We start from the raw sequence: 24,545 nt of genomic DNA on the forward strand, positions 1-24,545 counted from the left end.
AAAGAGGAAAGAAACGCATGTTAACAATGCCTACGCAGGATACTTTAAGGAACCCATGTCATTTTTAAGAATGAATGGCATTAAGAGGAGTTTGTGCAAAGTGCTGGCTGATCTATCATTACCAATAGCTGTTTATATCCATTGATGACACCACTACCATTTACACTGGCCTAGAGGATGAGTAAATGCTTCCCCTGGCCAGGGCCCGTATTCACAAAGGTGAATGAGTCTTATGAGTAGAAAATTGGTCGTAAGTGCTGAGAAGAGACATTTTACTCCTACTCTTATGGGTAGGAGTAAGTGTCACACCTAGTTGACAGATATTTAGGACACCTCGTGAGCTGTCCTAACCAGTTACAGCAGACGCCTTGATAATAGAAAAGTGCAGCAAGTCAGTGGTTTCTGCCCCACACGCAATTGCTTTGGAGTTGCTAAAAATAAATGTTTTGATATTTCTAAATATTTTGTATTAGTAATTTAAATTTGACCTTTATTTAATGGCTCTTTGCTATGAGACTCAAAATTGAGCTCAGGTGCATTCTGTTTCCATTGATCATCCTTGAGATGTTCCTACAACTTGATTGGAATCTTCATTTGCCAAATTCAATTGACTGGACAGGATTTGGGAAGGCACACACCTGTCTATATAAGGTTGACAGTGCATGTCAGAGCAAAAACCAAGCCATGAGGTCTAAGGAATTGTCCATAGAGCTCTGAGACAGGATTGTGTCGAGGCACTGATCTGGGGAAGGATACAAAAACATTTCAGCAGCATTGAAGGTCCCCAAGAACACAGTAGCCTCCATCATTCTTAAATGGAAGAAGTTTAGAACCACCAAGACTCTTCCTAGAGCTGGCTGCCCGGTGGAGAAGGGCATTGGTCAGGGAGGTGACCAAGCACCCAATGGTCCCTCTAATAGAGCCCCAGAGTTCCACTGTGGAGATGGGAGAACCTTCCAGAAGGACAACCATCTCTGCAGCACTCCACCAATCAGGCCTTTATGGCAGAGTGGCCAGACGGAAGCCACTCCTCAGTAAAAGGCACATGACAGCCTGCTTGGAGTTTGCTAAAAGGCACCTAAAGGACTCTCAGACCATGATAAATAAGATTCTCTTGTCTGATAAAACCAAGACTGAACTCTTTGGCCTGAATGCCAAGTGTTACATCTGGAAGAAACTTGGCACCATCCCTACGGTGAAGCATGGTTGTGCCAACATCATGCTGTGGGGATATCCTTCAGTAGCAGGGACTGGGAGACTAGTCAAAATCGAGGCAAAGATGAAAGGAGCAAAGTACAGAGAGTTCCTTGATGAAAACCTGCTCAAAAACCTGCTCAGGACTTCAGACTGGGGTGAAGGCTAACCTTCCAACAGGACAATGACCCTAAGCACACAGCCAAGATAACACCGGAGAAGTCTGAATGTCCTTGAGTGGCCCAGCCAGTGCCTGGAGTTGAACCTTATCGAACATCTCTGGAGACCTGAAAATAGCTGTGCAGCAACACTTTCCCGAATGTACTGTACATGCGACAGTATCTCTAGCGCTTTTGACAATGATTTCACAAGGCAAATTTCACATGATATGCCTAATACTTATAACCACTAGGCTAATAAACAAATCAGTTTCTTTCAATTACTTACATCATGTTATTCACTTAACATTGCAATGTTTGATGTACAGTCACATTCACTGTGGTTGTCTGAAGTGTGCTATAGAGTTTACAGCTGGCGATGCCTCATCGCGATTGGTTCACCATCATTTGCAACAATGTCAATGAGCTTTCTCACAATCTTTGCGGTACCTCAAAATATTGTGATATCAGCTGAGAAACTTTTAGGAGTTGATTTTTCACCTGGCTCAGAGTTTGTCTGGGCAGTGTCTTAACATCATCCTAAAACCTACACTGAGCTGGGAGCTTTTTTGTTTTTAAACAGGTTTTACGTTTTCTGAGATGCTTTGTGGATACGGGCCCAGTCCGCTACAGTAGAGTAGAAAAGGATCATTAATGCCCGGCTCACCTTCCAGATCTTCAAGCTCTTTGGGTTTGGTCCACCGGGACTCCTTAGTGTGGGAGTTGTAGTAGTACGCCTTCCCATTGTCTGATTTGTACTCCTTCCATTGGCATTTAGACAGCATTTGCTGCGAAACACAAAAGTGAAAACAGTACATCTAGACACGCTCCACAATACAGTGAGGACAAATTGTGGCAGCAGCTAGAGTCTGGGAATGGCCTCTACTGTTAATGCAAAAACAGTGTGGAAAGGATGGTTGTGTGTTCCAAACGGCACCCTTTCCCTATATAGCGCACTACTTTTGACCAGAGCTCTATGGGAATAGGGTGTCATTTGGGACACAGTCATGTGTGGGGCCTTACTTCTGCAGGAGATTTCAGGTCGTCTGGCTTTTCCCAGGAAGACTGCTTGGTCTCTGTGTTGTAGTAGTAGGTCTTCTCATCCAGGGACTTATGTTCTGTCCACACAGACTTCTGAGGATGACAACACTTTGCCTTAAGCACTCGACAACAGGTGGCACTGTGATACAAATTCTACATTTCCAAGGAAATTATACTTCAAAGTCTTAAGCAAGCAGTAAGTGTGAAAGTTTTTAAAGGAAAGATTCGCCCATTGAGTGTAATATCATTTTTTTGTGGATCTCTGAGTGATGTTTCATTGATTCCCGGGATAATTTCATGTTTATCTGAGCTATTCATATTATGCTAAACTTGTCATCAACGTCTGAATTTCTACCTGCTTGAACGGCAATAGCTCTGATATACACGAAAACATGAAATGACCCCGGGAATCGACAGAACATCGCGCAGAGCCGCACAAAAACAATATAACATTCAAAATGGGTGAATCTTTCCTTTAAGGCTATATCTTCAGACAGAAAACAATGGTTCATTTGAGGTCAGGAAGAGTAAAGGCTTCCACTTAAAGACATGTTCACTAACATTCTTTGGTTGGTCATCCTGTGGCGAGCCATTTGTGGTACCCTGTTGAACAACAGATATATTATAGTAGGGTCGGTAATTTATATAGTGCTAGAATCATTACACTAAATTAACTTATCCACAGAAAATAGGTTGTACTTACAACTGTTCCAGGCATAGCGATGACTATAAAAAAACAACGCAATAATTAAAATTACTCAGATTATCAATTTATTTGTATTTTTTTCAAGAATATGTTGTTTCAGCCTTACCAGTTGTGTCCACTCCAGGCTGTGGAAGAGATATCTTCATTAGTTAAAATTATTATGACCCTTGCTTCATTAAAGGAAAACTGCACTTCCTGGTGTGGTTTCATGTGGGTGTCTCGTGTGTGTTCGCAGGTAGAAAGAGTTAACTAAATTGCTTAGCTAATTCGCTTCAGCCGGATGGTCTGAAGCAAAGTTGTTTTGACTTTGAATAGCCTCTCTCTGGGGCTAGTTAAGGGGCCGTCAATAAATTACACAATGTAAATGAGACAATATTTTCGTGTGGCACACCTTTTAGTTGTCATTAAATGCTTTCAATAGATGCATATGTATTTCTACAATTTATAGTTGGGTTGAGGTTAAGTAACTGAAATTTGGAGCTGTTTAAATTAACATATTGTACCATGTGCATTGTGTAATTTACAGATGGTCTCTAACTGCCCCATAAGGATATCCAAAGTCAACCCAATTTTACAACAGGCATTAATTAAAACTTCTTTGGGACAGGGGGCAGCATTTTCACTTTTGGATGAATAGTGTGCCCAGAGTGAACTGCCTCCTACTCAGTCCCAGATGCTAATATATGCATATTATTATTAGTATTGGATAGAAAACACTCTGAAGGTTCTAAAACTGTTTGAATGATGTCTTTGAGTATAACAGAACTGATATGGCAGGCAAAAACCTGATAAAAAATCCAAACAGGAAGTAGGAAATCTGAGGTTTGTAGTTTTTGAACTCACCCCTATCGAGTACACAGTGGGATATGGGTTACTTTGCACTTCATAAGGCTTCCACTAGATGTCAACCACCTTTAGAACTTTGTTTCAGGCTGCTCCTGTGAAGGGGGGCCGGATGGGAGCTGTTTGACTAAGAGGTCTGCCTGCAGCCTCGTTCTCAGTCACGCACTTTCACATGAGAGGTATCTCTTGTTCCATTGCTTTTCCACAGACAATGGAATTCTCCGGTTGGAACATTATTGAACATTTATGATAAAAACATCCTTGATTCTATACTTAGTTTGACAAGTTTCTTCGACCTGTAATATAACTTTTTAACTTTTCATCCGACTGGACTTGAACGCGATTTTGGATTTGTTTACCAAACGCCCTAACAAAAGAAGCTATTGGACATAAATGGACATTAATTGTGGACATTATCGAACAAAACAAGCATTTATTGTGGAACTGCGATTCCTGGGAGTGCATTCTGATGAAGATCAAAGGTAAGTGAATATTTATAATGCTATTTATGAAAAATGTTGACTACCCAACATGGCAGATATTTCTCTGGCTGGTTTGGGCTCTGAGCGCCGTTCTCAGATTATGCTTTTTCCTTAAAGTTTTTTTAAAATCTGACACAGCGGTTACATTAAGGAGAAGTTTATCTAAAGTTCCATGCATAACACTTGAATTTTCATCAACATTTATAATGAGTATTTCTGTGAAATCATGTGGCTCTCTGCAATATCAGTGCATGTTTTGGAACTACTGAACGTAACAAGCCAATGTAAAATAAGATTTTTGGATATAAATATTAACTTTACCGAACAAAACATACATGTATTGTGTAACATGAAGTCCTATGAGTGTCATCTGATGAAGACCATCAAAGGTTAGTGATTAATTTTATTTCTATTTGTGCCTTTTGTGACTCCTCTCTTTGGCTGGAAAAATGGCTGGGTTTTTCTTTGAGTTGGTGGTGACCTAACAATCTTTGTGGCGCTTTCGCTGTAAAGCATTTTTTGAAATTAGACAATGTGGCTGGATTAACAGGAATTATATATTTAAAATTGTGCCTAATACTTGTATGTTTGAGAAATTTGATTTATGATATTTCTGTTGATTTGTATTTGGTGCCCTGCAATTTCATTGGCTGTTGGCGAGGGGTTGCACTAGCGGAACTGGGTTGGATGATTACTTGTAATGGATGATTACTTGTGTGCTGCCAGCAGTGGGCAGAATTGAAACAACCCCAACCTTAATTTACATTGTTATGCAGTCACAACTACAAGTCTCACAAAACTCAGTTTTGGACAAGGCTGACTTTATGAACAAAATTATCCTATTTACACTTTGTAGTACATTTTTACTGCATAATAAAAATGTTAGACTCATTGACGCCACATTGGTTTTTAGGGGCAGTTGCTCTTTAACACAACAGGGTACCTTTGAGCTTCTAAAGTGAAGACAAACTTCTCTCCAGCCTTGATGCATCCCAGTTGACAAGTGAAACATTTATTTGGCAGGTCTAAGTGCATCGAGTTAAACAGCTGGCTGCTGTCGAAAGCAAAACAGACTAAAATGTAGAGAACCCTTTCATAACTCACTCAACCATCTACTGGAGGAGGAAATGTTCCATTAAACAAGGTGTTTTCTTTGACTTTTCTCCAATTTAAGATTGAAATGATCTTGTCCCTTTGAATGTCTACTGAGATACAAATGGTATTTGTTTTAGATAGCATTGATCCAAAGTAAACAAACAGAAATACTCTTCCTAACACAACACCAAATGATAATTTGATAATAGATTATTGTGGCAGGAATACAAGAGGACCAATGTGGTATTGTCTTAAACAAAGAAATAAAAGTGTACACATAGATTAAAAGACAATAAATTGCCTAATTACATTTTTATAACGAGGAGTGTATACTTAATATGGAGATGGGATGTACACATTCAGGTTGTGTGATGCATATATTAATCCCTCTATATTGGTGGCCTATGTCTATATTGGTAAGTGTTCCTACACTTTGCCGTGTTAGTTATGCTAATGTCAGTCGTGACAGCTTGCGGGCTCTATTTTTAAAGTGTGAAGCAGAACAGTAAGGCGAGTCAGTTTACCGGTCCTGTTGGCTGCATCGTCGCAGCTGGCATGCGAGGTGGCATCATCATCCCAGGCATCATAGGTGGCATCATGCCTGGCATCTAATAAAAGAGTATCATGAAATATTCATCTGACCCGTTCATTTCCCTCCCGCCTGGCGCACGCTGAGTATTAATACACAGTGAGAGACGCCGTGGCGGGGTGAGAGCGACTGACAGTCTTTTACAGAGCGAATCGAGCTTCGGCTTGTACTCTGAAGCGGTGACGCTACAATCTGCAGCTCCTCGCCACCTCCTGAGCCCCATTTCTCAGTCAGGCAGCCAGATCACACAGCCTTTTCTTCCAGATAATGCAATCGCATATGATGACTGCAAGTAGTATAACCAAATTGATATTTGGCACCATTTCTAAGATTTAGTCTAGTCTTAATCATTTTTACTAAAAGCCTAAAGCAAATGATTGTCATTTGAATAATGATTGCCTAGTTATTGTCAAAATGACAAAAACTGAGGGCTATTTTAGGTAACTAAATGCCCCTTAATTTAAGCCACATCACATTTGTATTGCCTCATTAAACTATAGTAAACATAGACCACTGAATACCATGTGCACACACAATGGGGCAAAAAAGTATTTAGTCAGCCACCAAATGTGCAAGTTCTCCCACTTAAAAATATGAGAGAGGCCTGTAATTTTCATCATAGGTACACGTCAACTATGACAGACAAAATGAGAAAAAAAAATCCAGAAAATCACATTGTAGGATTTTTTATGAATTTATTTGCAAATTATGGTGGAAAATAAGTATTTGGTCAATAACAAAAGTTTCTCAATACTTTGTTATATACCCTTTGTTGGCAATGACAGAGGTCAAACGTTTTCTGTAAGACTTCACAAGGTTTTCACACACTGTTGCTGGTATTTTGGCCCATTCCTCCATGCAGAGCTCCTCTAGAGCAGTGATGTTTTGGGGCTGTTGCTGGGCAACACGGACTTTCAACTCCCTCCAAAGATTTTCTATGGGGTTGAGATCTGGAGACTGGCTAGGCCACTCCAGAACCTTGAAATGCTTCTTACGAAGCCACTCCTTCGTTGCCCGGACGGTGTGTTTGGGATCATTGTCATGCTGAAAGACCCAGCCACGTTTCATCTTCACGAGCTGACAAGGTACAAATCTGTCGTTCTGCCCCTGAACAGGCAGTTAACCCACTGTTCCTAGGCCGTCATTGAAAATAAGAATTTGTTCTTAACTGACTTGCCTAGTTAAATAAAGGTAAAATAAAAAAATAAACTCAAAATCTCACGATACATGGCCCCATTCATACTTTCCTTTACATGGATCAGTCATCCTGGACCCTTTGCAGAAAAACAGCCCCAAAGCATGATTTTCCACCCCCATGCTTCACAGTAGGTATGGTGTTCTTTGGATGCAACTCAGCATTCTTTGTCCTCCAAACACAACGAGTTGAGTTGTTACCAAAAAGTTATATTTTGGTTTCATCTGATCATATGACATTCTCCCAATCATCTTCTGGATCATCCAAATGCTCTCTAGCAAACTTCAGACGGCCATGGACATGTACTGGCTTAAGCAGGGGGACACGTCTGCAACTGCAGGATTTGAGTCCCTGGCGGCGTAGTGTGTTACTGATGGTAGGTTTTGTTACTTTGGTCCCAGCTCTCTGCAGGTCATTCACTAGGTTCCCCGTGTGGTTCTGGGATTTTTGCTCACCGTTCTTATTATCATTTTGACCCCATGGAGTGAGATCTTGTGTGGAGCCCCAGATCGAGGGAAATGATCAGTGGTCTTGTATGTCTTCCATTTCCTAATAATTGCTTCCACAGTTGATTTCTTCAAACCAAGCTGCTTACTTATTGCAGATTCAGTCTTCCCAGCCTGGTGCAGGTCTACAATTTTGTTTCTGGTGTCCTTTGACAGCTCTTTGGTCTTGGCCATAGTGGAGTTTGGAGTGTGACTGTTTGAGGTTGTGGACAGGTGTCTTTTATACTGATAACAAGTTCAAACAGGTGCCATTAATACAGGTAACGAGTGGAGGACAGAGGAGCCTCTTAAAGAAGAAGTTACAGGTCTGTGAGAGACAGAAATCTTGCTTGTTTGTAGGTGACCAAATACTTATTTTCCACCATAATTTGCAAATAAATTCATAAAAAAATCCTACAATGTGATTTTCTGGATTTTTTCTCTCATTTTGTCTGTCATAGTTGAAGTGTACCTATGATGAAAATTACAGGCCTCTCATCTTTTTAAGTGGGAGAACTTGCACAATTGGTGGCTGACTAAATACTTTTTTTGCCCCACTGTACATTGCCTTGTCCTACCAACATATTTTTCTGCATAAGATCCTATTCTCTTCCAAACAGCAGAAATATGTAAAATACAGTTGAAGTAGGACGTTTACATACATTTTGGTTGGAGTCATTAAAACTATTTTTTCAACCACTCCACACATTTATTTTGAACAAACTATAGTTTTGGCAAGTCAGTTAAGACATCTATTTTATTACACAAGTCATTTTTCCAACAATTGTTTACAGTCAGATTATTTCACTGTATCACAATTCCAGTGGGACAGAAGTTTACATACACTAAATTGACTGTGCCTTTAAAATTCCCGAAAATTATGTCATGACTTTAGAAGCTTTGGATAGGCTAATTGACATAATTTGGGTCAATTGGAGGTGTACCTGTGGATGTATTTCAAGGCCTACCTTCTAAATCAGTGCCTCTTTGCTTGACATCATGGGAAAATCTAAAGAAATCGCACCCCAGAAGACCCCAGAAAAAAATTGTGTAGACCTCCACAAGTCTGGTTAATCCTTGGAAGCAATTTCCAAATGCCTGAATGTACCACATTCATCTGTACAAACAATAGTACGCAAGTATAAACACCATGGGACCACGAAGTGGTCATACCGCTCAGGAAGGAGACGCGTTCTGTCTCTTAGAGATGAATGTACTTTGGTGCAATAAGTGCAAATCAATCCCAGAACAATAGCAAAGGTCCTTGTGAAGATGCTGGAGGAAACAGGTACAAAAGTATCTATATCCACAGTAAAACGAGTCCTATATCGACATAACCTGAAAGGCCACTCAGCAAGGAAGAAGCCACTGCTCCAAAACCGCCATAAAAAAAGCCAGACTACGGTTTGCAACTGCACATGGGGACAAAGATCGTACTTTTTGGAGAAATGTCCTCTGGGCTGATGAAACACAAATAGAACTGTTTGGCCATAATGACCATCGTTATGTTTGGAGGAAAAAGGGGAGTCTTGCAAGCTGAAGAACACCATCCCAACTGTGAAGCACGGGGGTGGCAGCATCATGTTGTGGGGGTGCTTTGCTGCAGGAGTGGTGTACTTCACAAAATAGATGGCATCATGAGGCAGAAAAAGTATGTGGATATATTGAAGCAACATCTCAAGACATCAGTCAGAAAGTTCAAGTTTGGTCACAAATGAGTCTTCCAAATGGACAATGACCCCAAGCATACTTCCAAAGTTATGGCAAAATGGCTTAAGGACAACAAAGTCAAGGTATTGGAGTGGCCATCACAAATCCCTGACCTCAATCCCATTGAACATTTGTGGGCATTAACTGAAAAAGCATGTGTGAGCAAGGAGGCCTACAAACCTGACTCGGTTACACCAGCTCTGTCAGGCGGAATGGGCCAAAATTCACCCAACTTAATGTGGGAAGCTTGTGGAACCAACTTGTGACCCAAGTTAAACAATTTAAAGGCAATGCTACCAAATACTAATGGAGTGTATGTAAACTTCTGACCCACTGGGAATGTGATTAAATAAATAAAAGTTGAAATAAATCATTCTTGAAATAAAGTGGTGATCCTAACTGACCCAAGAGAGGGAATTTTTTACTAGGATTAAATGTCAGGAATTGTGAAAAATTTAGTTTAAATATATTTGGCTACGGTAAACTTCCGACTTCAACTGTAAATAATATATAAGAATGATCTAGACATGTACATTTCTAATTTAGTTTTGTGACTTTACAACAGTGTTATAAATTCCTGGGCAGAGGCTCTCTTCTCCCTTGCAACATGCAGAGTGATTCTTTTATATACAGTGCCTTGCGAAAGTATTCGGCCCCCTTGAACTTTGTGACCTTTTGCCACATTTCAGGCTTCAAACATAAAGATATAAAACTGTATTTTTTTGTGAAGAATCAACAACAAGTGGGACACAATCATGAAGTGGAACGACATTTATTGGATATTTCAAACTTTTAACAAATCAAAAACTGAAAAATTGGGCGTGCAAAATTATTCAGCCCCATTACTTTCAGTGCAGCAAACTCTCTCCAGAAGTTCAGTGAGGATCTCTGAATGATCCAATGTTGACCTAAATGACTAATGATGATAAATACAAACCACCTGTGTGTAATCAAGTCTCCGTATAAATGCACCTGCACTGTGATAGTCTCAGAGGTCCGTCAAAAGCGCAGAGAGCATCATGAAGAACAAGGAACACACCAGGCAGGTCCGAGATACTGTTGTGAAGAAGTTTAAAGCCGGATTTGGATACAAAAAGATTTCCCAAGCTTTAAACATCCCAAGGAGCACTGTGCAAGCGATAATATTGAAATGGAAGGAGTATCAGACCACTGCAAATCTACCAAGACCTGGCCGTCCCTCTAAACTTTCAGCTCATACAAGGAGAAGACTGATCAGAGATGCAGCCAAGAGGCTCATGATCACTCTGGATGAACTGCAGAGATCTACAGCTGAGGTGGGAGACTCTGTCCATAGGACAACAATCAGTTGTATATTGCACAAATCTGGCCTTTATGGAAGAGTGGCAAGAAGAAAGCAATTTCTTAAAGATATCCATAAAAAGTGTAGTTTAAAGTTTGCCACAAGCCACCTGGGAGACACACCAAACATGTGGAAGAAGGTGCTCTGGTCAGATGAAACCAAAATTGAACTTTTTGGCAACAATGCAAAACGTTATGTTTGGCGTAAAAGCAACACAGCTCATCACCCTGAACACACCATGCACACTGTCAAACATGGTGGTGGCAGCATCATGGTTTGGGCCTGCTTTTCTTCAGCAGGGACAGGGAAGATGGTTAAAATTGATGGGAAGATGGATGGAGCCAAATACAGGACCATTCTGGAAGAAAACCTGATGGAGTCTGCAAAAGACCTGAGACTGGGACGGAGATTTGTCTTCCAACAAGACAATGATCCAAAACATAAAGCAAAATCTACAATGGAATGGTTCAAAAATAAACATATCCAGGTGTTAGAATGGCCAAGTCAAAGTCCAGACCTGAATCCAATCGAGAATCTGTGGAAAGAACTGAAAACTGCTGTTCACAAATGCTCTCCATCCAACCTCACTGAGCTCGAGCTGTTTTGCAAGGAGGAATGGGGAAAAAATTCAGTCTCTCGATGTGCAAAACTGATAGAGACATACCCCAAGCGACTTACAGCTGTAATCACAGCAAAAGGTGGCGCTACAAAGTATTAACTTAAGGGGGCTGAATAATTTTGCACGCCCAATTTTTCCGTTTTTGATTTGTTAAAAAAGTTTGAAATATCCAATAAATGTCGTTCAACTTCATGATTGTGTCCCACTTGTTGTTGATTCTTCACAAAAAAATACAGTTTTATATCTTTATGTTTGAAGCCTGAAATGTGGCAAAAGGTCGCAAAGTTCAAGGGGGCCGAATACTTAGGCTAAACTGGAAAATTCCAACAAAGGAAAAATGACTGATCTGTAGGTCTAGCCTATGTTCTAGGACTCCAAGTGGACATCTAAGCTTGATAGTAGGCTCACCTGTCCCATGGGTGGCCCTCCCATTGGTGGCATCATGCCAGGTGGCATCATACCAGGTGGCATGGGAGCCATGTTGGGAGGCCTCTGTCCCATGGGTGGCATTCCCATTGGTGGATAATGAGGCGGCATTCCTGGTGGTCCCATCTACACAGGAGAAAATTGAGAAACAAAGCTGTGAGATTCAACACACTCAATGTAACTTCATTTTGAGATGCCATTGCTAACACAGTGAATATTTTCCAACACCAACTTACAAAAGGCGGTGGCATCCCTGAGGGTGGGACCCCAGCAAAAGAAGGTGCTTGGCTCTGGCCATTATTATCATCTGAAGACTGGACATGAACAAGAGGCCCAATACAGTTACTACTATAACTTTTATTTTAAGGCTCATATCTGTCCTTTACTGCTATGCACAGTAACATTTAACCGAGGCATACTGATGTAGGCATTCTGATACAAGTACTGATATTGTACATTATATAAATAACTAGCTACATAACACATGCTGCTAGTATGTGCCATAACATCTTGCTACATTTGCCAAAAAAATAAAGTTGAATATGTCAGTGATCTCTGTTCTTGCTATTCTCTCTACTAAATCATGTATCGTGGTCTGGGAAAGGAGCGTGCCTACTTATTACATATTGGGCTAGGTAAGGAGCTGGCCCTGGACAGAACCAGGTTCGCATACTACGAACTAGTTAGCCTACTAGACACAGACGCAGTTCTGTCCACGCTGAAGCGTCTGCTTGCCATTCTTTCACTGTCGATAGTAGGTACATTCAGTCATTCCTAACTAGATAAATAGTTAGCTAAATGGCTATTTATCCATCAGCATACACAATGCTTACTTGCATCTTGTAGCTAACTTAGCTAGTTTGCTGGCAAAGTATATGGCTGCTGCTGCTGCTACTACTACTACTACTACACGTGATTTGTTCACACCACTTACGTCTAAATCCTGCACATATAACATTATTAGGTCGCTAGCCACTTGCCTCGTTTAACTTTAACTTGCTAGCTTATGAAAAAGGTGTCCTTACAACAGCACGCTAACTTTAGCGGAATAGATGCTAGTTAGCTAACTGTTGGTTTAGCTAGCTACTAGCTAAGTTACCTAGCTAGCCGGCTAACAACATTGCAGTCAGAAACACACCAAAATAATGAAATACAGATAGCTATGTGGATTATACCCATTCATAAAACAATTGTTTATAATAAACGCTTCATACAGTAGGCGATATAAATTAGTAGTAATACAACATTTGGCAATATTATCAATACACTTTACTCACCATGTTGACTTCACGATGCGCATCCAGCAGCCACGCTACAATAACGTGCAATCTGATTGGTTAGTTTGCTTCTGAATGAAAGGGCAAAGGTGAACCAACGTTTCTGAAGACTGCCCACAGATTGCGCAAAAAGCTGTAACGCAATTTCGTGGCTAGAAAATACATTTTTCTTAACTAAAAAAACCTAACATGGTTGAGCTCATAGCCGCATGTCTAAATGTCATGCCTTTTAAACCATGATGACCTCTTTATAAAAATAAAATACATACACGCCCTTCATAAAATCATTACAATTTTGTTTCCTCAATTATGTGGACAAAACAAACAGTATCCTAAATGGAATTTATATTTATTTAATTTAACCGTTTTTAACTATGCAAGTCAGTGAAAAACAAATTCTTATTTACAATGATGGCCTACACAAAGGGTGGATAAAGAAATAATAAAAACTTGTAATATATATATAAGGACAAAACACACATCGTGACAAGAGAGACAACAGAACACTACATAAAGAGAGACCTACGATAACATGGCAAGACAGCAACACATGACAACACAGACTGGTAGCAACACAACATGGCAGCAGCACAACATGGTAGCAGCACAAAACATGGGACAAACATTATTGGGCACAGACAACAGCACAAAGGGCAAGAAGGTAGAGGCAACTGTTAGTAAGGGTGTCCATGATTGAGTCTTTGAATGAAGAGATTGAGATAAAACTGTACAGTTTGAGTGTTTCTTGCAGCTCGTTCCAGTCGCTAGCTGCAGCAAACTGAAAATATGAGCTACCCAGGGATGTGTGTGCTTTGGGGACCTTTAACAGAATGTGACTGGCAGAACGGGTGTTGTGTGTGGAGGATGAGAGCTGCAGTAGATATCTCAGATAGGGGGGAGTGAGGCCTAAGAGGGTTTTTATAATAAATAAGCATCAACCAGTGGGTCTTGCGATGGGTATACTGAGATGACCAGTTTACATAGGAGTAAAGACTGCAGTGATGTGTCCAATAAGGAGCATTGGTGGCAATCTGATGGCCGAGTGGTAAATAACATCTAGCCACTCGAGAGCACGCTTACTCACCAATCTATAAAATACGTCTCCGTAATCTAGCATGGGTAGGATGGTAATCTGAATCAGGGTTAGTTTGGTAGCTGGGGTGAAAGAGGAGCGATTACGATAGAGGAAACCACGTCTAGATTTAACTTTAGCCTGCAGCTTTGATATGTGCTGAGAGAAGGACAGTGTTCCTGTCTAGCCATACTCCCAAGTACATGTATGAGGTGACTACCTCAAGCTCTACACCCTCAGAGGTAGTAATCACACCTGTGGAGAGAAGGGCATTCTTCTTACCAAACCACATGACCTTTGTTTTGGAGGTGTTCAGAACAAGGTTAAGGGCAGAAAAATCTTGTTTGACACCAAGAAAGCTTTATTGTAGAACGTTTAACACAGAATCCGGGGAGGGGCCAGCTAAGTATAAGACTGTATCATCTGCATATAAATGGATGAGAGCTTCTTACTGCCTGAGCTATGTTGTTGATGTAAATTGAGAAGAGCGTGGGGGGCCTAGGATCAATCATCGGAGTACTCCCTTGGTGACAGGCAGTGGCTGAGACAGCAGATTGTTTCGGCGCCGACAGAGATGGCCGCCTCGCTTCACGTTCCTAGGAAACAATGCAGTATTTTTTAAATTTTTTTTCGTGTTATTTCTTACATTGGCACCCCAGGTAATCTTACGTTTCATTACATACAGTCGGGAGGAACTACTGAATATAAGAGCAACGTCAACTCACCATCATTACGACCAGGAATATGACTTTCTGAAGCGGATCCTGTGTTCTGCCTTCCACCCAAAACAACGACGTTCTTCTGGTCAGGCTCCGAAGACGGGCACATCGCGCACCACTCCCTAGCATACTACTCGCCAATGTCCAGTCATTTGACAACAAGGTTGATGAAATCCGAGCACGGGTAGCATTCCAGAGAGACAGAGACTAACATTCTTTGCTTCACGGAAACATGGCTCACTCGAGAGACTCTATCGGAGTCAGTACAGACAGCTAGTTTCTTCACGCATCGCGCCGACAGAAAACAACCATCTTTCTGGTAAGAAGAGGGGCGGGGGGGTATGCCTTATGATTAACGAGACGTGGTGTGATCATAACATACAGGAACTCAAGTCCTTCTGTTCACCTGACTTAGAATTCCTCACAATTAAATGTCGACCGCATTATCTACCAAGGGAATTCTCTTCGATTATAATCACAGCCGTATATAATCCCCCCCAAGTAGACACATCATTGGCCCTGAACTAACTTTATTTGACTCTATGCAAACTGGAAACCACATATCCTGAGGCTGCATTTATTGTAGCTGGGGAGTTTAACAAGGCTAATCTGAAAACAAGGCTCCCTAAATTGTATCAGCATATCGATTGCGCAACCAGGGCTGGTAAAACCCTGGATCCTTGTTATTCTAACTTCCGCTACGCATATAAGGCCTTCCCCGTCCTCCTTTCGGAAAAGCTGACCACGACTCCATTTTGTTGCTCCCAGCCTACAGACAGATACTAAAACAAGAAGCTCCCGCGCTAAAATCTGTTCAACGCTGGTCCGACCAATCTGATTCCACGCTTCAAGACTGCTTCGATCACATGGATTGGGATATGTTCCGCATTGCGTCCAACAACAACATTGACGAACACGCTGAATCGGTGAGCGAGTTCATTAGAAAGTGCATTGACGATGTCGAACCCATAGCAACGTTTAAAACATTCCCAAACCAGAAACCGTGGATTGATGGCAGCATTCGCGTGAAACTGAAAGCGCGAACCACTGCCTTTTAACCAGGGCAAGGTGACCGGAAACATGACCAAGCTATTCCGTCCGTAAGGCAATCAAACAAGCTAAGCGTCAGTATAGAGACAAAGTAGAGTCGCAATTCAACGGCTCAGACACAAGAGGTAAGTGGCAGGGTCTACAGTCAATCACGGATTACAAAAAGAAAACCAGCCTCGCGGACCAGGATGTCTTGCTCCCAGACCGACTAAGTAACTTTTTTTGCCAGCTTTGAGGACAATACAGTGCCACCGACACGGCCCGCTACCAAAACCTGCGGACTCTCCTTCACTGCAGCCGATGTGAGTAAAACATTTAAACGTGTTAACCCTCGCAAGGCTGCAGGGCCAGACGGCATCCCCAGCCGTGTCCTCAGAGCATGCGCAGACCAGCTGGCTGGTGTGTTTACGGACCATTGCTTCAAGAGGGCCACCATTGTCCCTGTTCCCAAGAAAGCTAAGGTAACTGAGCTAAACGACTACCGCCCCGTAGCACTCACTTCCATCATCATGAAGTGCTTTGACCCCGCCCTGTGTAACTGGGTACTGGACTTCCTGACGGGCCGCCCCCAGGTGGTGAGGGTAGGTAACAACATCTCCACCCCGCTGATCCTCAACACTGGGGCCCCACAAGGGTGCATTCTGAGCCCTCTCCTGTACTCCCTGTTCACCAACGACTGCGTGGCCATGCACGCCTCCAATTCAATCATCATGTTTGCGGACGACACTACAGGGAGGAGGTGAGGGCCCTCGGAGTGTGGTGTCGGGAAAATAACCTCACACTCAACGTCAACAAAACTAAGGAGATGATTGTGGACTTCAGGAAACAGCAGAGGGAGCACCCCCCTATCCACATCGACAGGACAGTAGTGGAGAGGGTAGTAAGTTTTAAGTTCCTCGGCGTACACATCACGGACAAACTGAATTGGTCCACCCACACAGACAGTGTCATGAAGAAGGCGCAGCAGCGCCTCTTCAACCTCAGGAGGCTGAAGAAATTTGGCTTGTCACCAAAAGCAATCACAAACTTCTACATATGCACAATCGAGAGCATCTTGTCGGGCTGTATCACCGCCTGGTACAGCAACTGCTCCGCCCACAACCGTAAGGCTCTCCAGAGGGTAGTGAGGTCTGCACAACGCATCACCGGGGGAAAACTACCTACACCACCCGATGTCACAGGAAGGCCATAAAGATCATCAAGGACAACAACTTCCCGAGCCACTGCCTGTTCACCCCGCTATCATCCAGAGGCGAGCTCTGTACAGGTACATCAAAGCAGGGACCGAGAGACTGAAAAACAGCTTCTATCTCAAGGCCATCAGACTGTTAAACAGCCACCACTAACATTGAGTGGCTGCTGCCAACACATTGACTCAACTCCAGCCACTTTAATAATGGAAATTGATGGAAATTGATGTAAAAATATATCACTAGCCACTTTAAACAATGCTACTTAATATAATGTTTACATACCATACATTACTCATCTCATATGTACAGTATATGTATATACTGTACTCTATATCATTTAAAATATATATATATATTTCACCTTTATTTAACCAGGTAGGCTAGTTGAGAACAAGTTCTCATTTACAAGATAAAGCATAGCAGTGTGAACAGACAACACAGAGTTACACATGGAGTAAACAATAAACAAGTCAATAACACAGTAGAAAAAAAAGAGTCTATATACATGGTGTGCAAAAGGCATGAGGAGGTAGGCGAATAATTACAATTTAGCAGATTAACACTGGAGTGATAATTGATCACATGAACATGTGCAAGTAGAGATACTGGTGTGCAAAAGAGCAGAAAAGTAAATAAATTAAAACGGTATGGGGATGAGGTAGGTAAATTGGGTGGGCTATTTACAGATGGACTATGTGCAGCTGCAGCGATCGGTTAGCTGCTCAGATAGCAGATGTTTAAAGTTGGTGAGGGAAATAAAAGTCTCCAACTTCAGCGATTTTTGAAATTCGTTCCAATCACAGGCAGCAGAGAACTAGCCACTTTAAACTATGCCACTTTGTGGTTATATACTCATCTCATATTAATATACTGTACTCAATACCATCTACTGCATCTTGCCTATGCCGTTCTGTACCATGACTCATTCATATATCTTTATGTACATATTCTTTATCCCTTTACACTTGTGTGTATAAGGTAGTAGTTTTGGAATTGTTAGGTTAGATTACTCGTTGGTTATTACTGCATTGTCGGAACTAGAAGCACAAGCATTTCACTACACTCGCATTAACATCTGCTAACCATGTGGATGTGACAAATAAAACTGGATTTGATTTGATTCAGATTTTCTGACTTCATACACTGCACTCTTTGAGAGATGTAGTTGGCAAACCAGGCCAAAGACCCCTCAGACCCCCCAAAACTCCTTAGCCGGCCCACAAGAATGGAATGATGCATCATATCAAAAGCTTTGGCCAAGTCAATAGAAATAGCAGCATAACATCGATTAGAATCAAGGGCAATGGTGACATCATTGAGGACCTTTTAAGATTGCAGTGACACATCCATAACCTGAACGGAAACCAGACTGTATACCAGAGAGAATAGTATAGACATAAAGAAAGCCAGTTTTTCCAACACTTCTGTTAAACAAAGCAAAATAGTAATAGGCCTATAACAGTTAGAATCAGCTTGATCTCCCCTTTAAATAAAGGGTGGAACCGTGGCTGCCTTCCAAGCAACGGGAACCTCCCCAGAGAGAAGAGACAGGTTAAAAAGGTCAGCGATAGGTTTGGCGATCATAGGGGCAGCAACCTTAAAGAAGAAAGGGTCTAAACCATCTGACACAGATGGTTTTTTTTAGGTTAAGTTTAAGGAGCTCCTTTAGTACCTCGGACTCAGTGACCGCCTGCAGGGAGAAACTTTGTAGCGGGGCAGGGGAAAAAGATGGAAGAGCATTAGGGCTAGTCACATTAGAAGGGGTGAGAGATGAGGAAATGTTGGACGGGCAAGGAGGCATGGCTGAGTCAAATAGGAATCCAGACTTAATGAAGTGCTGACTTAAAGAGCTCAGCCATGTACTCCTTGTCAGTAACAACCACATCAACATTAAGGGACATGGGCAGCTGTGAGGAGGAGGGTTTATTCTTCAGGACTTTAACCACTTTCCAGAACTTCTTGGGGTTAGACCCACAGAGAGAGGACAGCTCCTTAAAGTAACTAACTTTGGCCTTCTGCATAGCCTGAGTGCACTTCCTTCGCATTTGCCTGAATGAGAGCCAGTCAGTAATTCTTGAGGTGGAGTAACACTGCAAGATCACGGTCGAACCAGGGGCTGAACCTGTTTTTAATTCTCATTTTCTTTATGGGGTCGTGTTTGTTAACAATACCACTGAAAATATCAAAAAAAGAAGTTCCAAGTGTCTTCGACAGAGGTGATCAATCTGATTCTATATCATTTTACAGAGGCCAGTTCATGAAGGAAGGCTTGCTCATTAAAGTTTTTTAGCAAGCGTTTATGACAAATCAGGACGGGTCGTTTCACTGAGCAGCCATTACAAACACAGGCTGTAAAACAGTGATCACTAAGGGCATTACAGAAAACACCAGACTGATTTGTGAGGATAGCATCGAGGAGAGTAGCCTTTTCTGGGTGTTTGGGATTGGTAATAATCTGAGAAAGATTTAGGGAGTTCCATTGCTTTAGGATTTGATCAGGTGGCTTAAGTATGTCCCAGTTTAGGTCACCTAGCAGGACAAATTCAGACTTAGTGTAATGGGCGAGGAGAGAGCTTAGGGCAGGTAAGGTACAGGCCGGTGCTGAGTAAGGACGATAACACCCAGGAAGGAGGGGAACAGCTTATTCTGCAATATCTTCCTATTCCTCCCTTTATGACACCAGCAAGGTTTCAATCCAATTGGCTGCAGATTTGAAAGTGAATATTCTAAAATCTGCAAAAAGAAAATATGTACATTTGTACAACGGGTGGGTCTAATCCTGAATGCTGATTGGTTAAAAGCGCATTCCAGCCGGTGTCTATTCCACAAGTTACCACCGGCTAAATCTATGAGGTTAAAATGCCTATTTACTCTGTTCCATCTGACTGTGCAATCCACAGTCTCATCAGCCCATTAAGGGAAGTTATAAACTTGATCTCCAAAAGTGTCTGTCTGAACGTGTAAGGGTCAGGACGAGAGAGAGAGGCAGACTGCGTTTCTCAGCCAGTCGAAATCATGAATCCGCTGGCTTCATTTTAATGGATATACACAGTGCCTCATTAGCTCATTGTTAAGAATGTATCCAAGTAAATGTCACTTGAAAACAGCTTAAACAAATGCAGCTACTGTTCTTATTCTGTCTGCACTGTTTGACATGACTGTAAGTTAGCCGTAGTTGGCTAGCTAGCAAGCAAGGGATAAGAACGTTGCCAGCCAGTATGGCAATGGAACATTTAGAACGAACGACTGGGTCGCGTCCATAGATACAGAACAAAAAGACTGAACGACTGGCAAACGACCAGCCGGCTTGGGTAGCAACCCTAGATTTGCTTTGGGACTATATCTTGTGGAAGGATGAAATAGTATGAATAAATTCATCAAAATAATGTTTTTAATTAAAATATGTTAATCATTATTTGAATATGTTGGTAACCCGTTGTATTTGAAAATTCCAAAAGCACTCGCACATCTGAGCTATCTTTTTTTTTGAAGTCGCATGGCAACAGTTGGATAAAATTAGAAAAAAAGAAGAAACTCGCACACTGCTCTTGATAGTAACACTGCTATTTAACCAGCTGTATAAACAACACCGGTGCCAATATATCCTCCAAACACTTGCTTCTCGGGCATTATCACTTAATTACCCACCAGTAATTAGGTTTACATCCAACCTTTTTATATGAGTAAAGTACCTAAGATAAACAAAATGTGATGACAGGCGTGATGGAAACAGCAAATTTGTCGGTAAACTTTCCAAATGTCGACAAAACTAAATGTGCCAGACAAACGTGGGATCTTTTTGCGCTGGTAAATGACGCGAGAAATGTCAGTGGGAACGCATGTATGAGTAAATATTGATATAATAACCAACCGTTATATCAAAGTAAACTTGGAGTTACACTATGATATGGTATGTGATCCTCCCACTAAGACTTGGGAAAGCATACAGTTTATTAGGCTACAGATTAAATCAATTACGATGAGTTTCACAGGTTGGTGAAAATGCTCCTTTCCAGTAAATATTGAGGGTCTTATTCTGGTGACATGTTGATCGATGCTTGACTGCCGTTTGACAAGCAAAAGTAATCTCGCTCTTCTGTCCATAATAATCTAGTACAGAAGTTCCCAAACCATTTTACTCAGTCCCCCATTCCAGCATTGGGGAACATCCCGCAGACTGAGGGATGGGTGGGCATATCCATGCGCCCCCGCCCCACCCGCCAACCCCCAGGGGGGTGCGCCCCACATTTTGGGAACCACTGATGTAGTAGACTACACCCACATTATATCTGCGAGCTGTTGGCTAGAGCGCTCGTTCCAAGGCCAGAGTGGGCACATTCGCTATATAACATAACATTTGCTTGTGGCAAAACCATATCGTCAGTAGAGTTGAAAATGCAATGCAAACCCATTTACATTAAAATGTTTTATTCGGTTCATGGGAATTTAACTGCAAAAGTAATTTTTATGTGCACTACATCACATACAGCCAGCCTTTCATCCGCAACAAGTCAATTTGATGGAAATCCATCTTTGGTGGGAAAATGCGTGTTTTATGCGGATTTTAGAATATTCGAATGAAAATCTTTCGCCAAACTGGATGGAAACCTAGCTACAGGTGTGTTTCCATCAGGTTTCCATCAAAATGACTTGTTGCAAATCAAAAATCAGTGCGTGAAGACATAGTGCACACAAAATGTAGTTTTCAGGAAAATGTTTCATGTACCGAATATTTTGGGGGAAATTTCAAAGTGTTTCCATTGCATTTTCAACTCAACTGGTAGTTTTGTCAAAGTTTTTTGCGTTAAATAGCAAATGGTCTACTCTGGTCTTGGCACGTGTGCTCTAGCCAACAGATCGCAGTTACAGTGTGGGTAGGCTGTGCGGGTAGGCTAATCTACATGATGAGATTATAATAGATAAGAGTGAGAATATTTGCATCTGTGAAACGGCAGTCAATCATCGATCATTATGTCACCATAATCAGACCCTCAATATTTATTGGAAAGAAGCATCAAGCTCATAATTGTGCACTGTTCATCATTGTGAAGTTCATCATAACTTAATTTGATCTGTAGCCTAATAAACTGTATGGTTTCACGAGTTGTAGTGGGAGGACCACATAACATATGTGACTCCAAGTTTAGTTCGATATGATGGTTACTACATCAATACTTGCGCATAAAGCGTTTCCACCATTAATCAAATAAGAACTGTCTTATAAATTCACGCTATTTTAGATGATGACACCGAGCTATAGAGTTAGCCAACTATAGCTAAACAGATTGTCGTTTTGCTATGTTTTGGGGGGAAGAACATTGTTTGCATCCATGAGCTAGCTAGCTTTTTTTATGACCAGCAAAGCACGTAAATATTTTGTCTTGCCTATTCCCCATCTGAATCCATGTCTAAATTGTCTCAAGGCTTAAAAATCCTTCTTTAACCTGTCTCCTCCCCTTCGTCTACTAGTAGATCTAGTATATTTAATAGGTGACATCAATAAGGGATCATAGCATTCACCTGGATTCACCTGGTCAGTCTATGTCATGGAAAGAGCAGTGTTTTGTACACTACGTGTATAATTGAATCAGTGTGAGAGTTATTTAGCAAAGCATTTTATCATTGTTTTAGATATCATAACTGGGACCCATGTCAGGAAATAAATTATGACATTGCAGTTGATGTTCAGATAAAGCAGAATTTCTTATAGCCAGTAGTGATGATCTGAAGAACAGGGGGCAAATTTCCTGTAATTGACTGATACATATACATATATTATCCAACTGTTAGCACAGAGTTGCTTTCAAAGGAAGTGGGAAATTGGCAAGATGGTCTAATAGAAGGCTATCTACTCCTTTACATGTCATTCACATTGGTTCCAATTCCCTTGCACTTTTTCTGTGTCGAGTAGTGTTGAGTCATATTGACATAGAAATGAAATTGTAGAATTTCTCTGTGTATGCAGATAGTTTTCAATCAACATTCCTTTGTAATGGATTGTTGCCACTTCATTTTTTGAAATAACTTAATATGGTATTTTGAGCAGCACACTTTCAACTGGCCATAATTCGCAGATGCAACGTCTGTGTTTATCCCATATCCTGAAATATGTTGACAATACACAGGATCATTTTTCACACATTTTTTTTTTCAGTTGGTGGGTTCCAATTGTCTTGAAAGGCTTTTCAAGTAAAGGAATGTCCTCAACATACCCTGCACAAACAGTCCAAAAGGATGTCAATGAAAAGGCTGTATGTAACAGATGTCTGGGACTAGGATTAAAATGTGTTTATGTTTGTCTTTTGGTTGCTGTTGGAGTGTAACTAAAGCATGCAAAAGAGTGATCCATTTACTGAGTGACTCTGCAGCACTTGCTATCCATCAGCTTACCAGGTCCAGAGGACGGAGGTTGTATTTGGGATGACTCCGGAACAATGTATGTGTACTAATAAAATACATGATAAATCAGTGTACAAGATAAGGGATAATCGCTCTCTTTACTTTAAAGGACTCATTTGGGAAGGTCGGGGACCCCGGGCACGTGCCCTGCATGCCCGTTCAGTTATCTGGCCCTAGTTGTCACACCCCCATAGGGACTTTTAGAGTGCCTTTAAAATGCAAGTGCATTGTTGCAACAGGATGCCTCTTTGGAGCACATCAATCTGATGTAGGCTTTTCAGGGTGGTTTTGCATAACAAAATAATCAGGGTACAGTTTGTCACCGTTTTGCATCCCTTTTTGGAACATATTTCTGCTTCAATAATAAACTGGTAATACACTTCTATATTAAATAAAGTCACATTTTCCACGTTTCAAAAGGGCCATGAACATGCAACACTTTGGATAATGTATTCATAAAAGACTCCCTTATCCATGAGTGAATTCCAGCACAATTCACAAGCACCGCACAGATGTGTATGTCAGCTGGACGAAGGCTGTCCCTGGCCTTTTTGACACTTTGAGTCTCCCGTGCCCCATCTTTACTGTCGATTTTTTCCCCCACAGAAGTCAGCATTACCGCATAGCAAGGGAAATACTTGTCAACAATCGCTCTCTGTTTGAAAAAGTATGCCTGATTTAATGGCAGGGCTTCTAAATCGCTTGTTCACTCTACAGTGGGAGGAATTACCTCATCATAGCCTCGTTACTGCCATGGATGATGTTGCTTCAAAATGGGTATGTCCGTCTAAAAGCCTATTTGTCCTGTGGGGAGGTATTGACCTGTGCCAGATACGAATCCATCGACCCACCAAAAGCATGGCCTCTATGTTGATAACGCGAATGTCCGTCTCCACGCTTGCATGCATGCTTTACATGTGGGGAAACTGCTAAACTGTTCAACTGGGAGAAAAGACTAGATATTTACTCTG

The 24,545-nt window shown here is 41.5% G+C and overlaps 1 protein-coding gene across 4 annotated transcripts in view; it reads right to left on the reverse strand.

Annotated features, from left to right (window-relative positions):
- Nucleotides 1–24,545, reverse strand: part of LOC110520042 (pre-mRNA-processing factor 40 homolog A) — a 52,244-nt gene that overhangs the window by 22,066 nt on the left and 5,633 nt on the right. For 2 of the 4 annotated variants that reach the window (XM_021597020.2, XM_021597019.2), the window contains exons 2-10: nucleotides 13,142–13,176; nucleotides 12,101–12,178; nucleotides 11,847–11,990; nucleotides 6,044–6,127; nucleotides 3,206–3,224; nucleotides 3,097–3,119; nucleotides 2,955–2,996; nucleotides 2,376–2,486; nucleotides 2,020–2,140 (exon numbers count right to left, since the gene is read on the reverse strand). In XM_021597020.2, coding sequence (XP_021452695.2) covers nucleotides 2,020–2,140; nucleotides 2,376–2,486; nucleotides 2,955–2,996; nucleotides 3,097–3,119; nucleotides 3,206–3,224; nucleotides 6,044–6,127; nucleotides 11,847–11,990; nucleotides 12,101–12,178; nucleotides 13,142–13,176 — 657 coding nt within the window. Of the gene's footprint in view, nucleotides 1–2,019; nucleotides 2,141–2,375; nucleotides 2,487–2,954; nucleotides 2,997–3,096; nucleotides 3,120–3,205; nucleotides 3,225–6,043; nucleotides 6,128–11,846; nucleotides 11,991–12,100; nucleotides 12,179–13,141; nucleotides 13,225–24,545 lie in introns of those variants that run through there. The other 2 variants (XM_036974306.1, XM_021597021.2) reach the window with 2 other exon arrangements.

This window comes from Oncorhynchus mykiss, chromosome 3 (genome assembly GCF_013265735.2).
Source record: "Oncorhynchus mykiss isolate Arlee chromosome 3, USDA_OmykA_1.1, whole genome shotgun sequence".
NCBI classification, from domain to species: Eukaryota; Metazoa; Chordata; class Actinopteri; order Salmoniformes; family Salmonidae; genus Oncorhynchus; species Oncorhynchus mykiss.